This window comes from Syngnathus scovelli, chromosome 19 (assembly GCF_024217435.2).
Source record: "Syngnathus scovelli strain Florida chromosome 19, RoL_Ssco_1.2, whole genome shotgun sequence".
Taxonomy (NCBI): Eukaryota; Metazoa; Chordata; class Actinopteri; order Syngnathiformes; family Syngnathidae; genus Syngnathus; species Syngnathus scovelli.
In genome coordinates this window covers 5,102,232-5,116,344 of record NC_090865.1, presented here as the reverse complement: position 1 = coordinate 5,116,344, position 14,113 = coordinate 5,102,232, and the positions used below count along the sequence as shown (strand labels likewise).

The window sequence follows — 14,113 nt, the reverse complement described above, 5'->3', positions numbered from 1 at the left end:
TTTGAACTTGACTCAGTCTGATGTGGGCGGGGCTTGCTGTCAAACTAGCGTTCCGAGCATTGGCTTGTAAAACAAAGATGTACAAAAAAAAAAAAAAAAGCACAGTATTGCTTCTTGAACAAATGTGTAGTTTTTTTTTGTTAATCGAAAGAGTCCGTGATGTCGGTTGTTCTTTGAGGCCGCGCAAAGCTATTTATGGCGTCTGAATTTTGGATTCATCATCCAGATTTCTATTTTCCCATCAATGCATTATTCATTAGTTCTGTCCTTAACTGCCTGTGCTGTACATGTTTCTGTTCTCGCCCCCCCCCTTTCCTTTTTGCGCTTTACGCCATTATCTCCCACTTAGTTAATCCCTTTCATACTCGTAGGCTATGTGATGTTTCTTATGTTTGTATTCATCGCTTTGTGTTCATCGAGGGGATTGTCCGTTCTAATTTAATTAAGTACGTTTCGCTCGCCTTTAAAGGCGAATCGGCGGCGGCAGATTGCAGCCAAGAACGTGTTGGTTAACATGGCGGGAAAAGGGAGGGGGGGGAGGGGTTATTTGCGTAGTTCAATATGTTTGTTATTGTTTGCTCTTTGCTATGCTGTGGTATGCTAGTAATAATGTGCACGATGCTCCGCTGCTTGCAGGAATGCGGCGGTCGGTCAAGCAGGCAAACTCCCGGCACGGCCAGCCATGGGAAAAGTCAATGAAAGATGGATGCCAGGTAATTTGCACCAAATGATGTTCGGGGGGGGGGAAAAAAAAGAATATATATCACGACGCATTTTCACATGCACTACCCGGTAGCTATTGACAACTGTGCCCTAGCAACTGTCGAGGGGCATCGTGCCAAGTCTTTGCGTTTGCCTGGTGGTGCGTTCCCATGGTAATGTCCCCCCCCCCCCCAGATTTTGTAAATAACGTCAGAGCGCGAGAGCCTCTCGACACAAATTGCACCAGCGCCACCTTATTCCGGCTATCCGTGTTATTTTGATTTTGTCTCACCACTTTGCAAACTATTTTAAGGGGGGAGCCACAAAAAGTACCAATTTTATTTCCAGTTATGTTAAAAAAAACAATATAATTAAAATATATACACGAATATTTTTTTTCTGATTTTATCAAATAGAAAAAAATTATTGTATGTAGTCGTTTAGATTTAAGTACAATTTTAAGACAAAAATAATTTGACCAGAGTAGTCGACATTTTAGCAGTCGAGTTGTAAATGGGAAAAAAAAAATCTGTCTGTTGGGAAGTTGTCATGATATTACAAAAGGGGAAAAAATGTGTATATATGTACATATATGACTTTTTTTTCCTCATTCTAAAGTAAACAACAGATAGTGGCAAGACGCAATATTCCTTCCCTTCTTTGAAGTGCAAGTGTTTATCTTGTGAGTGCAATTGTTTAGCTTTAAGACGCCTCTGGATGACGTACGATCGCCATCACAAACATTTGGACATGAAACATTTGCCAATGTTGCCTTCAGCGCAATTCTCACGACCTTGCGACACCAGCATGCATGCTGGTGAGGGTGGGGTGTTCCCATCACACTCCCCCAGCCAGGCAAACTGGCAAAGAGCTGCCTGGCATTGGCACAACCATGCCGCATTCAAGCGTGGTCTGACTTTGAATGAGATCCGAGTGTGGTTGGAAAAAGGGGGGGGGGTGTCGGGGGACGCAGGGGTTCCGAAAAAAGACAACGGAGAGGTTGCCACAGTAAGGGGAAAAAAAAATAAAGATAAAGTTGCCGCTGCTCAGAGAGGTGAGAAAATGGAGGGCGGACGGCAGGGTGGTCCATTGGCGTGGCGCGTCGAGGCGAGGTGAACGGGTTTGCGCTTGGAAGCGCTCCAATAAAAGAAGTCTGTGCGAGGCGGACGCAGCTGCCAAACTTAACACCTACTTTCACTCAATCATGTGAAGCCGGCGGCACAATGGCGGGAGTCAGGGACGCGACCGCTACCCTACCATCTTGTTTGTCCCCAGGCCCGAATGAATAGAGCACTCTTGTATTTTTGCCGCATTGTGCCCGGCTGAATAGGAGGCCCCCGCTAACTAACTCCGATCAGGCAATCAATGACTCCTGCGGACGAGCGTGCGGGAGGGCTGTCAAAACACAAATTGAACGCTAATGGGCGGCGCCTTGGCGAGGACGCGACTGCGAGAATTCAAGTTGCACCCAACGCTCGCCGTGTCCATCGGCTTGGACCTTGTAGTCATCGTTGGATGTGCCGTGGCCTAATGAGTGACACCAGGAGCAAGTTACCTAAAGGGGCGTGGCCTAGTGAGTGATATCAGGAGCAAGTTCTCTAAAGGGGTGTGGCCTAGTGAGTGACATCAGGGGCAAGTTACCTAAAGGGGCGTGGCCTGGTGAGTGACATCAGGAGCAAGTTCATCAGGAGCAACTTTGAACATGTCTTTCTCTGCATGCTGAAGCTTTTATCGGTTTATCTCCCGTGCATTTTTCTGCATGTGAAACTAATCATCGGAACTGGCCGCATTCTCGCGAATGTCAAACGGAAGCTTTCGGTAGTGCTCAATCCAGCCTTTGAGAACGTGGAAGATTCCAGCAAGTAGGCCATGGTGAGCGACTGCAGGTTAAGTGCTCGCCTTTGTGATTCCACAGAGGAAAGGAGGGGAGGGGCTGCCTCGCATTCAGGTGGGTGGGAGGGCGTTAGTTCGCCGTACGGCCACAAGAGGGAGACAAATTCGCAGAAGGGATCAAGTTCACCAGGTTTAATTCACACTCATCGTCAGTCTCTGACAGAGTCGAAACCTAGAAACATGATTTTGAAAAGTTATGAGAAAAATGAAGCCAAATCCGTGTTCCTGAAAAGTCCGCTGAAGATGACGAAGGAGGTGCTCTGCAGCGTGAGGTAGTTGGTTGTATTGTTTCGCATCATAAGCAGCCTGGAGATAACTGTACAACCTTCTAGCTTTCCCTGCGGTGTGGCCAAGTCTTCTCTGCTGCCGCCTTCACCTGCCTCGCAAGCACGAAGACCGGGTCAAGACCAGAAAGTAGAAAGAAACTCGGATGTTTTAGGCTTGGAAATGATTTGACGCAATCGGGGAGGTGAATGAATGACAGATACGCCTTTTGCGTCTTTTTACACCAAACGCAGCAAAGGTGGGGTCTCACCGCAACTGCGACAGTCACTCATTAGGCCACGCCCCCAAAGTACTCTACTACCTACTGTAATTGGATTACAAATCTGTTTGTCTCGTGTTTACATACAATGCAGTGCTATTTTTCTTTTCGTCGAGTTCGATTAACCAAATTAACAAATCTCGACGTCGATCAATCGACTTGGACTTTATACGTCCGAAGGTTCCGCCAGTCTGGTGATGTCCGTTTTCCTCCGCAGTGCTCTTTGCTGCCGCAGTCCGCCGTGCTGCGACACGCTCAAAGTCATAAATTGGACACGTTAGCATTAGCAAGTGTTGAATTTTTTCACGCGTAACAGTGAGCCTTTGTTCCACGTCCTTACAGGTTGTTGGCACCATGTCCTGAAGAACACTGTGCGTGTATGTGTGTGTGTGTGTGTGATGAACTCGCCTCGCCTCGCTGCGCCCTCAGCCGCCACCGCCCCTCCCTCTGCCCCCCCCCCCAGCCCCGCACTTCTGTCCCCCCCACACTGTGTCTGGCGAGTGGCTCAGACGCTCAGTATCCGCATTGCGTTGCGGCGGGCGAGGAGGGGGAAAAAAAAAAAGCGTATATCAGCAATCTGTGCAGGGAGCTGCTCGTTGGTTTGCGCACACACACACATACACACACACACACGGAAAGAAATCGGCTTGCAAAACGCATCACAACTCATTTACTCCATCTTCATTCACTTTCATGCTTTGTCGCAAATTCACGTAAAAAAGGCTGACGACTACCTTGGACTGTCACACAAAATTGATGACCAGAAGCAAAGACCTTTGACATTAAACACGGGAAGGCTGGCTGATTAATGAATTAATTCTCTTTTTTTTTTTAATTTCATTGTCAGCATCCGTATAGTTGGAGTTGCATCCTTGCTGATGTTCGGCGCTCGTAATAACTGACGCAAAGCAAACGCATCGTGCTTTTCAGACTTAAGGAAAACTGATTAAAGTCAAAAAATATTGAAAATCAATGACACATCCCAATAAAAGCAAATATCAACTTTGCGATACAATTGCGCTTCATTTTATATTACATCTGAAAATATTTCGTTCTGTTTGGCCTCACCATTTCCTGAAAAAAATTTCATACAGAGGTCCGTCAAAATTGTCGCATCAGAGCTGCGACGGAATATTTTTTTTTTGATTCATCCATTTATTTATTTCATACAAAACCCCACCGAAGCAGGATATTGCTAAACTGTACACTCATAACCATAATTGAAGCCATGGCCCTGATCCTATTTTGCAATAACCTTGGCGACGTGAAATATGAAAAGTGCTCTGAATTGCCGCCACCAACAATAAGACACCTGAGCGTCTTTTGTGTCAAGGCAGAGCAGACTCCAAGACGGGGCGAGACAGGACGTCACGCCTGCAAGGAAAAAAAAGAAAAAAAAAAAGGAAGGGGTTACCGCGGAGGAGAGAGAGGGGGAAAAGAGAGAGAGACAGAGGGGGGAGGATGAAAATGAGAGGAAGGGCTGAGACGGAGCAGAGGGAGGCGGGGACGGAAGAAGAGAAGAAAGAGCAGTGGATGGTGATGCTGCATGCTTGCATAAGTATCTTCGCGTGCACGCTCGTGTGTGTGTGTGTGTGTGTGGTAGGTGACAGATTTATGAAAGGAGCTGCTCATAGATGGAGGGAGGACATGATGTTGTACCAGATAATAGCGCGTGTGTGTGTGCGTGTGTACGCCTGCGCGCTCGTATACTACCTTGCCTCGGACTCGCCAGTGTGACTTGGCAGAAGGCAAGCGGGCAAAAAAAAAAAAAAAAAAAAATATCAGGGGCATAGATTTCATTTTCCTAAGCACTGGATTAATTGTTGTTTTTTTTCTTCTCTCCGAGGCGGGAAACGGATCAATAGCTGGCGGTGTGCGTCGCGCGTACTTGACAAATAACGGGCGCAAAAACGAACGTCTTGACCGTCCATCCCGCCGTCGTTTGCCCTTGCCGTTTTTCTTTTTTGACGTCGCTACTACGATTTCTTCGCGTTTGCGCTACTTCGAGTTGCGTCTGCCGTGGTGCGTGTGTGAGAGAGCAGCATGAGGGACTCGTAAAAGTGGGCCAGAGAGAGACAAAGAAGGGGAGATGGAGCTCCCGGTAAATCACGGCGGCGTGCTCGCAACGGGCCCGCCGCCAAACGGCCGACCTATCCCACCGTTCACGTACGTCCAGACCAAACAGTTAAGAAAAAAAAAAAAAATGCACCTTTTCAACACTTCTCCGAACTGTCTCTTGTTGCAGTTGGCGACACAAAATGGCGGACTGCGGCAGCTACGTTTCTGTCTCGGAGCGATTTTCTTCAAATCTACGTCCTTCCGACCGCCCCGCCCCACCCTGCCCCGCGATTCATCTTCTCCGGAGCCGCAGTGTGCTTCCTTGTCCCTGAGACCCTTAACCTGTGATGATGTCAACGCTCACAGGTGAGGTCCTTGGGAGCAAAGACGCACGCAAAAAAAAAGGCCAAATAAGTTTCCAAAAGGAAGATGGTGGGGATATCCACTAGGGGGCAGTAGTGGGTGCGTCCAATCACGAAACGGCTGAGAAACAAAAGTCCAGAATTTTGAGACAATGACTGTGGCAGGTAAAGACGTCTTCACTTTTATAATTGTGCTCATCGTTCCGTCATTTTTGTTTCCATCTTTGAATGAAGAACCGAAGTCTTGAGTCTTAGATCAGCGCCGCAGGTAACTTCCCTCATTTGCTTGACTCCCGATTGTCTTATCGTTTTGTGTTATTAGTTTTCATGCTGTTTAATGAGCGCACACCGTGTCTGACAATTCCAATCCGCAAATAAAGCACAGCAGTCGTTTTGAAATGTCTCGCCTGTTGATTGAGCCAGAGGGACACCCACACCACCGCGATGGACACTTCACACAAGCAAACTGTTGATTTGTATCCATATTGTTGGGAATAGACGCCTTCTTTTTTTTCTCCTGGCAATGTGGAACCTCCAAAGTGCAACATGATCCACCATTTTATGGTGGTCCATAAAAAAATACAAATATTTTAAAATTTATAATAAATTATTTTGAATTAATGAATAAATTAAATACATTTAAAATATTCTATTAAATATTTTAAAATGAGAATAATCTACGTTTGAGCTTTTTTCACATGAGTTTGTCCTGCCAAACATTGTTGGAATCCAAGACAATTTTTTCCTTTATTTTTCAGAGGGATACTTTTTTTTTTTTACTGAAATGTTTTGTTTGTGCTCTTAAATTGCCTATCAAATCATGCATTTTTTTCCCCCCATTTGTGATGGTAGAAAAACATTTGTGACATGCGACCAATGCGTTTGCGCATCCCGAGCCAGACAGACTTAGTACCCAGACCGCTGACTGGCTGGTAAAGAACATGAAGTGGCTGTGCTGTGTCTGGTAACCATGGCAAAATGCATGAAGAGGGATAAAAAGATGGGGAGGGCTGAGGGTTCAACATGTAGTCCCTTCCTCGTGGGGTTGTCTTTCTTTCTGTTTCCCGCAGCCACCTCCTCTGGAATACGTCTGCCATTGTTCTTGTCATGATGATGCTGATCCATCGGCCTTGGGGATGCATTGCCTGTATCATTAGCCTGATTGCATACACAACTGTAGTTGCCCAAGTCATTCTAGAACATTTGTAGAAACCATAAAAAATAATACTGAACTCTTGAATTTGTTGGATATTGACCAAATTCAACCTTTGAGGATTACGATGACTTGTATGACTCAGAATCTACATAGATGTATAAGAAAAATAAAATTATCACATTTTGTGTTATATTTAATGTATCTACTTCGATTTTTTTTTACACAAGACGTTACTTTTTGCGCAGTAAAATGTGAGTATAAAATGCACTCATTCTGATTTTGGAATCGTTTTTACCCTCCTGCTTATCAAAAATTAACAAGTACTTGATTGCATTGATACAATACCAATAAAGGCTAAGTACATTTTTAGTGCAGAATAAAAAAATTTAATAATTATGCTAATGATCATTAGTATTATGTATTATATATGTATAGATCATTATACTGAAATGCCTAATATATAATCAAAATGTTACAAATATATGTATATAAGAAAAAAATATGCATGTATATAAATGCCATTTACCATTTTATATAAAATAAAGTTTAAGATACTTCTTTACAACCTCAATTTAACATCACTGATTTTAATTCAATTAATAATAAAACTATGCCTATGGTCGATTTAGGTCGATAATGTTTTACGCAGAATTTATTGAGGTAAAAATATACCGATTTTCCTTTAGGATTATAATTTTTCTTTTTAATTATTTAAACAAAAATCAAGAATTCCTTGAATCACTTGCCCCAAAAGATAGAGGTTGTACGATCGTTTTAACAAAAAAAAAAACATGTAGGAACAAAGTGACGCAACTTGTGTTTCATACCGATCGATTGCTGTGAACGGACCGCCGGAAGTGACAGCAAATTTAATATTCCCGTCCCAGCGATATTGTTTGGTGCATTTTTGTGGGTTTCATCGGTTATATTTTCATGCGAGGTTTTCTGCTAAATTCACTCAAAGGCATTTTGGGGGACAGCGTAAAGGTAAGAGGACTGACGGTCGGTCGAATGTGATGTTTTAAACGGCCACGTTTGCTAGCTTCACTGCTCATCTCGCCGCGGTCGATTTTGAAACCGGCTATAACCTGGAAAACAACCCGCTTCATAAAGACATACTGATTGTTTGCTGCAAAATGATGAACGTGCACGATACGTTTTCTTAGCGAAAAATTGCACGCATTCGGACACATTTTTTTCATGTTGTGCATTTAAAATTCCGTTTACGTGACGAAAATAGATTTATTATGGTGCGCGGTGTTATTATTGTGAAGGATAAATTTGGGGAAACACTTGAATGTTGCTACGCCTTCCCGCCATTTTAAGAGTGATGTCCAGGATTTAGTCAAGCCCTTATAAACACACCCTCTCAACAACGACAGCATCATTTTATACAAATGACTACTCTTTGATTTTGCGAATTTTACATTTTAGGAAAATATTATTGTGATATTTTTGGCATTTTTGGGACTTATTAATAATCAGCTCACGATTTTGCTGTTTTCCTAGCGATAAAATATTAAAAATTAATGAAAACGAAACATAGTAAATTAATTTTCTGTTTGGCGTTGCCTTTGTATATTTATTTATAATAGATTATATTTATTGCTCATAAGGTATCCCATTGTCATTATTGACTAGTGTGCATTTTATCATGCACCAAATTGAAGTTTTTAAAATACATTTGTTCTTACTTATTGTCTTAACTATAATAAAGAGCAAACTCCAAAATGCCTACATTGAATAATTCTTATTGTCTGCATAGAATATCAAAATTAAAATGTGATTCGTATTGGATTTTAAGTTAATGCCTTGCATTCAATTATTATTTAATTTTTAAAACGTTACAGACTAAATTGGAGCCAAAAGTGCCTTGAATTGGTCTTGCATTCCACTTAATGACCCGCAGAGGGCAGTGCCATTCATTGTGTTTTGAGGGTGCCATTCATTTTTAATAGAGGGGTCATTTTTTAAATTTATACCCAGCCAGGCATCAGTTTGACTTGAAATTGTTAGTATCATAACTGCCTGTTTTTATTTAATGGTATTAGAAATTTACATAACATAAATTCTACAAACAAGTCTTGTTGCATTAATTCAATCATTGTGGATTACCATGACCGGGATGACTGATAAAGAGATGCCAATATTTGACGTTATACTTCACAGATGCATTAAGTAAAAGATTCAATGCGAACGGCATGGAAGAAGAACCGACAGTGTTTGAAGAACAAGGTAGCGTTCCGGGCCAACAGGAGTCCAATAAGGACATTTCTGTGGTAAAAAGTGGCAGGGGGAGACCTAAAGGTTCCAAGAAGTCGCAGATCAGCGTTCACGACGTAAACCTTATGGAGCTTGTTTCAGACATCGCCAACAACAGCTCTGTAGTGGGATTCCAGGACATGAGCAAGGGGGAAGATTACGTGCCCAAAAAGAGGGGCCGGCCAAAGGGCTCCGGGAGCAAACGTTCGGTGGAAAAGGCGGCCCATGACAACGGCACAGACACGCCCAAAAAGGGAAGAGGGCGCCCCAAAGGATCCGGGAAGCGCAAGGTCGAGAATGTCACGAGCGAGGACGAAAGCGAAGAAGCGGGGCGTACCGATAGCTCTGTCTGTAAGGCACCTCGCGTCGAGCTAGGCGATGATGATAACAACTCACCCGTCAATGATGATCCTGTCAACAACTCACCCAACTGCATCGCCACTTCGCGGGGCAGAGGGCGACCAAGGAAGAGCAGTGCCGAGCGGCGGCCGGCGCCCACCGTAGATGGTCCCAGAAGAGGGCGGGGCCGACCAAAAGGCTCCGTCAACAAGAAGCCAACCATGTCCTTGGCACTCTTCCAAGCAGGACGCCCCCGCAGAAAGCAGATCCCGCCTTCTCGGCTGGTCATTCGCCTCCCCAGAAAAAGCTTGAAGCGCGGGAGACCCAAGAAAGTAGCTTCGGGAAGGGGTCGCCCCAGGAAGTACCCGCTGCCGTCCCCTGAGGACTCCAAAAACAGAGTGTGGAAGCCCCTCGGGAGACCGAGGAAGCATCCTATCCCTGGGGTTGCGGCGGGAGTCCCAGCCACTCGTCGGGGCAGAGGTCGTCCGCCTAAGTTAGACGCCGTAAAACATCCCACTGCCTCGTACGACGGACCACCACGAAAAAGAGGCCGACCCAGGAAGTACCCCTCTGGCTCCCGCAGCGAGCCCGCTAAGCCCAAAGTGTGGAAGCCCCTCGGGAGACCTCGAAAGTATCCTCTGGTGGATCCTCCTGAGGGAGCCCCCGAACCCCCTCGCCGCACACCAGGTCGACCACGCAAGTCCGCATCCAAACGAGGAGCCCACCTACGCAACCCTGCCTTGCCACGCCCCCCTCAGTCTACCGCGGTAGAGGACGGCGCGCCGCGCAAAAGGGGACGCCCCAAGAACTCTGGCAACAACAACAAAGTCCATAGCGCGGCTTCGCCCGACGACACCACGTCCAACCATTCCGACAACGCTGAAAAGGAACGCAAGGGACAGGAAGCGGGAGAGCGCAAAGAAGACGCCACCGCCCAGCAACAGGAAGAACACGCCGCCGCCGAGGAGGGTGGTACTTCTCAAGAGTGACGTCGCAAGTGTTCAAACGGTGTGCTTGATGAACAATCCGTCAAGGTGTTGCACTTTTAGGCACCATTTTAGTCTGGTAAGTTAGATATCCTTCTACCGACTGATTGTCTTGTCTTATTCTGTATGTCTTACTAGAATCCTTATACTTTTCTTTTGTTTGTTTGTTTTTAAAAGACTGTTTATAGCTCCAATTTAGTTCTCACAGGATATTCCAGTTTTTAGCATTACTACACAGCTCAATTCAGGCGCTTCATCTCCCTGCCAGTCAAGTGCTGCGTCAATATGATAGCCTTACATTTTTTCATTGATAGCCAAAGCTTTGAATGTACCTCTTTAGTTTTAATTGCTGGATATTAGATTCATGAATTGCTCGTCAAAAAATAATACCTTTTTTTTAAAAAAAAAAAAAAACAATTTAAAAAAAAAAAAAAGACTTCTGTCTCAAATGCCTTCCTGCCATGATTTCTTACTTTGTGTTTGGAAGTTTCCCCTCGCCCTATTTGTTTTCAAGTCACAGCTGTGCGTTCTCACTTTCCTCAATCTTTGACACGTAGCTGTTAAATAGTTTCCATATTGTTATGAGTATGTATTTTTTTAAATGTGTTCTTAGATGTTAAGTCACAACGTAAAAAGAACAAAACAAAAAATCATGAAATGGCCATGTTTCCAATACATATGAACTTTTTAAATGGGGAATCCAATCCAACCAATTAAATAAAGTTATCTGAATTTTTGGGTTTTTGACATGAAGCAAGTTTGTAAGATATGCTCTTGAAATAAAATGTTGACCTTGTTTGCATTTTATTTGCCATGTTTACGTTTTGCCGCCATTTCTTTTCATTTCAGTTTTGATTTTTGAGGTTCGCGTTTAGAGTTTGGCAACGTAAGATGGCCGCCGCTGGCTTCACTACGGTGAGTATGCGTCATTTGTAGTCTGTCTCTTCCAACTTCTGCCAGACCGAATACAAAAAACATAACAAAATCCAGCTTCATGGAAAATTGCCCATATTTATTTTTTAGACGTTACAATTCCTGAAAAAAAAAACAAAAATGCCCCGTTGTTTTCCCGAACTGCGTTTCAAAATATGCAATCGAATGAACGCAAGGTACACGGACCCATTTCATATACTGACCAGAAGATGGCGACAACGTTTCGCTCTAAGATTTTGTAATGACAGCCAAGTCGCTGTCATTTAGAGAGGGTTAAGGTAAATTTAACCATTTTTTTTTTTAGGCATTCATCACGGATTGATGAGTGTGAGCGGTTGACTGACGACCACACTTCTGCTTTTCGCTTAAAAAGATCAATGTTTTGGTGTAATTGTGACAGCCACCTGTCATCCAAAAGCAATCTCACCTGTGACCCTAAAGAGGATAAACTACATGAATTGATCCAAAGCATATCACATCATGTCAATGCAATTCAACTGAAATCCTACCCTGGTGAGAAAACTATCACGCCGTCCGCTTGCCCTGATCACCTTCCTGCTTCTTCTTTTTTTCCATCATAGGAAAAGCGAGATGAGCCTTTTGTGAACGGGGGGAAAGTGTGTGAGGGGAACGCCCGAGTGGCCCGCAGGCGGCTTGTTGCTGTTGTGCAGGGACTTGCTAGATTACAAGACCCAGGGTGGGGTTGTCAAGCCCCGGGGGGGTGGACAGTCTGAAAGCAAATCTTCCAGGTGTCAGCAAGTGTCTAACTGCGGAGAATATTATCTCCCTCCTGAGATTGGAGAGGCGTCGTCGACAGCCGTCATCTTTGATGAGGTAACGTGAAGTTCAAAGATCACGATCTTAAATCGGAACTATGAAGTCCTGAATGTGGATGGAAACATGTTCCTTAAAATCCACGATATAGAAACCATATACATTTTACCACTTCCACACGTATACATTTGTTCAAATATAATTTTAAAATGTACTTCATGCCTGTTCTCCCTTTCATGCTGTCAAGGCAATATTCTGTACAACATCACTTTGAGGGGGGTAAGAGACTCGCCCTGTTCTCCAAAAAAGAAGTCAAGTGTGCTCGCTTCAAGTTGTTTATTTGCCACTCCGGGTTAAGGTTTACTGTAAAACTGACACAAAGGCAATTAAATGACAGCTTTGAAAACAAACGGGACTTCTTTTAGTCCCTTCAGGGCCAACATATGTTCCCCAAATCCACGAGTTAGCACCTCAACCTGTGTCACGTGAAAGAATATTCCCGACCGTAAGAGGAAGCTACCTCTTAACCTTCTTCATTTGACACTTCCTCTCCTTTCAGCCTCCCGTTTCCAACCAACCGGTTTCACCACGATGTTGCCAGACCAGTCGAACTGCACGCACTCGGCGCTGCGCAGTCACAATAACAGCAATCTCCGTGATGTGGTATGCTTTGGATTGAGGGTGGGCAGATTTTTATGCTTGAGAGCTGCGTTTCTAATCTGGGAGCCAATTATTTCATCAACTAAAAATACATATGTTGTTTTTTTATTTCATTCTTTACAGTGAGGAAATAAAAAAGACTGTAAATAATAGTCAAATATATAATCTGATGATGAATATGCAAATGACGACAAAGTAGATAATAATGAATGAGCCAGGAATTAAAAAAAAAAAAATTAACTGCAATATTGAATCGTCCTTCACATCTGTATGAAATATTTTCTCTCCGTCTGTCCATCTCACCTGCCTGCACTCGCTCGTGATTCTAGAGCCGCCAAACAGGCTGACTCCCAATCCACGGGCCATGTCCGGACAAGTAAAAAAAAAACGCCAGGCATGTAGGATTTAATTTTTTTTCTTTTAGAGACACAGGAGGAGGCAAGGGAATTCTTGAGTGTCTCGGGAGCCGACGTCTTGCCCGTGCCTGCTTGCAATCGCCATGTTTCAACTGTCACAATGTCTCGTGGAAATGACTAAAAAGTATGTGGTTTGCTATTACAATTATTATTAACTCTTTTAACTCCACCTCCCTCTCCCAATGTTAAGTTTGTATGCTGGGTTTAGGAAAAAGGACTCCACCTGTATTTATCTAGCACACACAACACGGAGAGCGCTGCAAAGGCCGCAGCTGCTCTGACAAACAAATGAGTCGAGAAGAACATACCTGCGACACACACACGCACGCACGCACGATGACACCACTGACGGTTAAACTGAACCCGGAGCGTTCTTTTCCTTAAAAACAAAAAAAAGATTTCCATACACGATCACCCGGAGGCATTCATACGCAACTGAGCACTTGTCTTTTTGTCCAAACCGAACATCTATAAATGCCAAATACGTTGAATAATCAGTACACAGAATATAAAAAGTTGTCACTATCCTATTTTTTACTTATGTACTGGTGGATGCCTTTTACCTGAACTTTCCGGCTAAGTAAACAAGGCTGAATTAGCATTGAGGTGGTGATTGTAGAAGCCAAACATGCACCTGCATTGTTTGCTGTTGGCCTGGCCGATTCCAAACACTGCAATGTGGTCATACAATTGCTTCATTTAAAGGGACAATGGCATTGTGTCACTAATGACAGGCCTCCTCCCTGCCTTTCTATCTTCGCTCTGACGGGGTGGGCAAACTTTTGCGCCCCAAGGACCAAGTTTGAGTTTCAAAACGGACAGATGGGTTGGATAATTGTAAGGTTCCTCATGATTTTATTTCTGATCAATTAATCTATTGCAGTGAATATAAAAAAAAGTCTACGCACCTCCTAATACAAATGCAATGGTTTGTGATATAAAAAATGAGAACAAGACAAATCACTTCAAAATTGACCTATAACCTGTACAATTCAAATGAAAATAATGAAACCTTTTCGAGCAAGAAC

General features: G+C 43.8%; 1 protein-coding gene and 1 long non-coding RNA gene across 2 annotated transcripts; one reads left to right on the top strand and one right to left on the bottom strand.

Annotated features, from left to right (window-relative positions):
* Positions 1-7,533: 7,533 nt before the first annotated feature.
* On the top strand, positions 7,534-11,098 carry si:ch211-288g17.3 (high mobility group protein hmg-12). Its single transcript, XM_049751478.2, has 2 exons — positions 7,534-7,702; positions 8,885-11,098. The coding sequence occupies exon 2, from the start codon at positions 8,917-8,919 to the stop codon at positions 10,303-10,305; it is 1,389 nt and encodes a 462-aa protein (XP_049607435.1). The 5' UTR covers positions 7,534-7,702; positions 8,885-8,916; the 3' UTR covers positions 10,306-11,098.
* Positions 11,099-12,900: 1,802 nt separating this feature from the next.
* Positions 12,901-14,022, bottom strand: LOC125987324 (uncharacterized). The gene is made up of 2 exons (XR_007487977.2): positions 13,649-14,022; positions 12,901-13,464 (listed from the first exon to the last, which is right to left on the bottom strand). It is a non-coding gene; the product is annotated as an uncharacterized lncRNA (long non-coding RNA).
* Positions 14,023-14,113: the final 91 nt, after the last annotated feature.